At 48.4% G+C, this 2,161-nt stretch overlaps 1 protein-coding gene across 1 annotated transcript in view; it reads left to right on the forward strand.

Moving 5' to 3' along the window:
* Positions 1-2,161, forward strand: part of LOC119582366 (acetylcholine receptor subunit alpha-like) — a gene marked incomplete at its 5' end in the record, with an annotated part of 90,882 nt that overhangs the window by 68,734 nt on the left and 19,987 nt on the right. Inside the window, 1 exon segment of the mRNA XM_037930580.1 lies at positions 103-271. Within this exon segment, the coding sequence (XP_037786508.1) occupies positions 103-271 (169 nt within the window).

Raw genomic sequence — 2,161 nt, forward strand, 5'->3', positions numbered from 1 at the left:
CATCTCCGTAAGTAGAATTATATATGCTTCGAAAGACGAACAAACAGTCAAACCATCCTTCAGTATAACTAACTGACCTCTCTCTCCACCTCCGTCTCCCAGGCACGAAAAGTTCTACACTTGCTGCGATGAACCTTACCTGGACATCACTTTTAACATCACGATGCGGAGGAAAACTCTCTTCTACACCGTCAACCTCATCATCCCTTGCATGGGAATCTCCTTCCTTACCGTGCTAACGTTCTATCTCCCGTCTGACTCCGGTGAGAAGGTGAGTGGGTGGGTTGGTGTGGTGAGAAGGTGAGTGGGGGTGGGTGGTGTGGTGAGAAGGTGAGTGGGTGGGGTTGGTGTGGTGAGAAGGTGAGTGGGGGTGGGTTGGTGTGGTGAGAAGGTGAGTGGGGGTGGGTTGGTGTGGTGAGAAGGTGGTGCGGGTTGGGTGGTGTGGTGAGAAGGTGAGTGCGGGTGGGTTGGTGTGGTGAGAAGGTGAGTGGGGTGGGGGTGGTGTGGTGAGAAGGTGAGTGGGGGTGGGGGTGGTGTGGTGAGAAGGTGAGGGGGGTGGGGTGGTGTGGTGAGAAGGTGAGGGGGGTGGGGTGGGTGAGAGGTGGTGGGGTTGATTGGAGTGGGGATGAAGGTGATTTGCGGGTTGGTGTGTGTGGTGATTAGGTTTGAGGGTTGTTTGGTGTGGTGAGAATGGTTTGTGCGGTTGTGTTTGTGTGGTTTAGATGTGAGTGGGTTTGTTTTTGAAGTGAGTGGGGGGGTTGTGTGTGAGATTAGTGGTGGTGTGTGTGGTGAGAAGGTAGTGGGTTGGTTGTCTTTTGCATCGGGGGGTGGTGTTTTGGTCGCTTGTTGTTGTGTTGGTGGTGGGTGGGTGGTGTGTGAGAACGGTTATGGTGGGGTGGTGTGTATATGTGATGGTGGTTTTGTGGTGAGAAGTGAGGGGTGGTGGGGGTAGTTTAATTATGGGTTTTGTGTGGTGAAACGTTTTGGTTTTTGTGGGGAAAACTGTGGTAGGTTTTGGACAACTGTTGTATGGTGTGTGTGTGAGAGTGAGGTTGATGTTAATGATTGGTTTTTTAGAGTGATTGATTGGTCAGACTATGATATTGTTTGAGAGTGATTTTGTTAGAATGAGTTTTGGTTGATGTGTGACTAATGATGGGTTTTGATTTAGATTATTATAGTTGGTATAGTGTGAGAAGTATGCGGGTTGTTGGTGTGATGAGAAAGTATTTGGTATATTGTAGAATAGTGCGTTTGGTTTTTTTGTTTTTGTTGTGGGTGGTGCGGATTGTTGAATGTCGTCACAAGGTGATGTGGGGTGTTAGGTGTCGTGAAAGTGAGTGGGGCTCGGGGTGGTGTGGTAATATGGTAGGAATGGTTTTGAAGGTGATGCGGAGTGTTGGCTTAAAGATTGAGTGGGTTGTGGGGTGGTCAAAAGTGAGTGAGGTGGGTTGGTGTGGTGAGACAGGTGAGTGGTTTTGGTGTGGTAGAATGGTGGGGTGGTTTGGTGTGGTGAGAAAGGGGGTGGGTGGGTTGGTGTGGTGAGAAGTGAGTGGGTGGGTTGGTGTGGTGAGAAGGGTTAGGCGGGTGGGTTTGGGGTGGTGAGAAGGTGAGTGGGGGGGTTGGGGTAGGGGAGAAGGTGAGGGGGGTGGGGTTTGGGTGTGGTGAGAAGGTGAGTGCGGGTGGGTTGGTGTGGTGAGAAGGTGAGTGGGGGTGGGTTGGTGTGGTGAGAAGGTGAGTGCGGGTGGGTGGGTGCGGGTGGGTGGGTTGATGTGAGAGTGTGTTGAGGTTTTGATTTTGGTGTTTGTGTGTGTGTGATTGTTTGAGTGTTTGTTTGTGTTTGTGTGTTTGGTTTTGAGTGTTGTGTTTGTGTGTTTTTGTGTGTGTGTTTGTTTTTGAGTGTGTGTGTGTGTGTGTTTTACGTAGTGGTTGTTTGCTTTTGCATGTGTGTTGGTTTTGATCGTTTGTTTGTTTGTTTGCGTGTTCGTCTGTTTGCTTATGTGAGATGACTGGTTAATGTTTTTTGTTAATTCATCGATAATGTTGTATTTCGTGTTAAAAGTCAGAGTACGTTAGTTTATTATGTGTTTTTTTTGCGATTAAACGTTTTGGTTTATTTGTGTAACTGTGGTAAGTCTTTTGATAAACTTGTATTCCTTAT

This window comes from Penaeus monodon, chromosome 15 (assembly GCF_015228065.2).
Source record: "Penaeus monodon isolate SGIC_2016 chromosome 15, NSTDA_Pmon_1, whole genome shotgun sequence".
Classification (NCBI taxonomy): Eukaryota; Metazoa; Arthropoda; class Malacostraca; order Decapoda; family Penaeidae; genus Penaeus; species Penaeus monodon.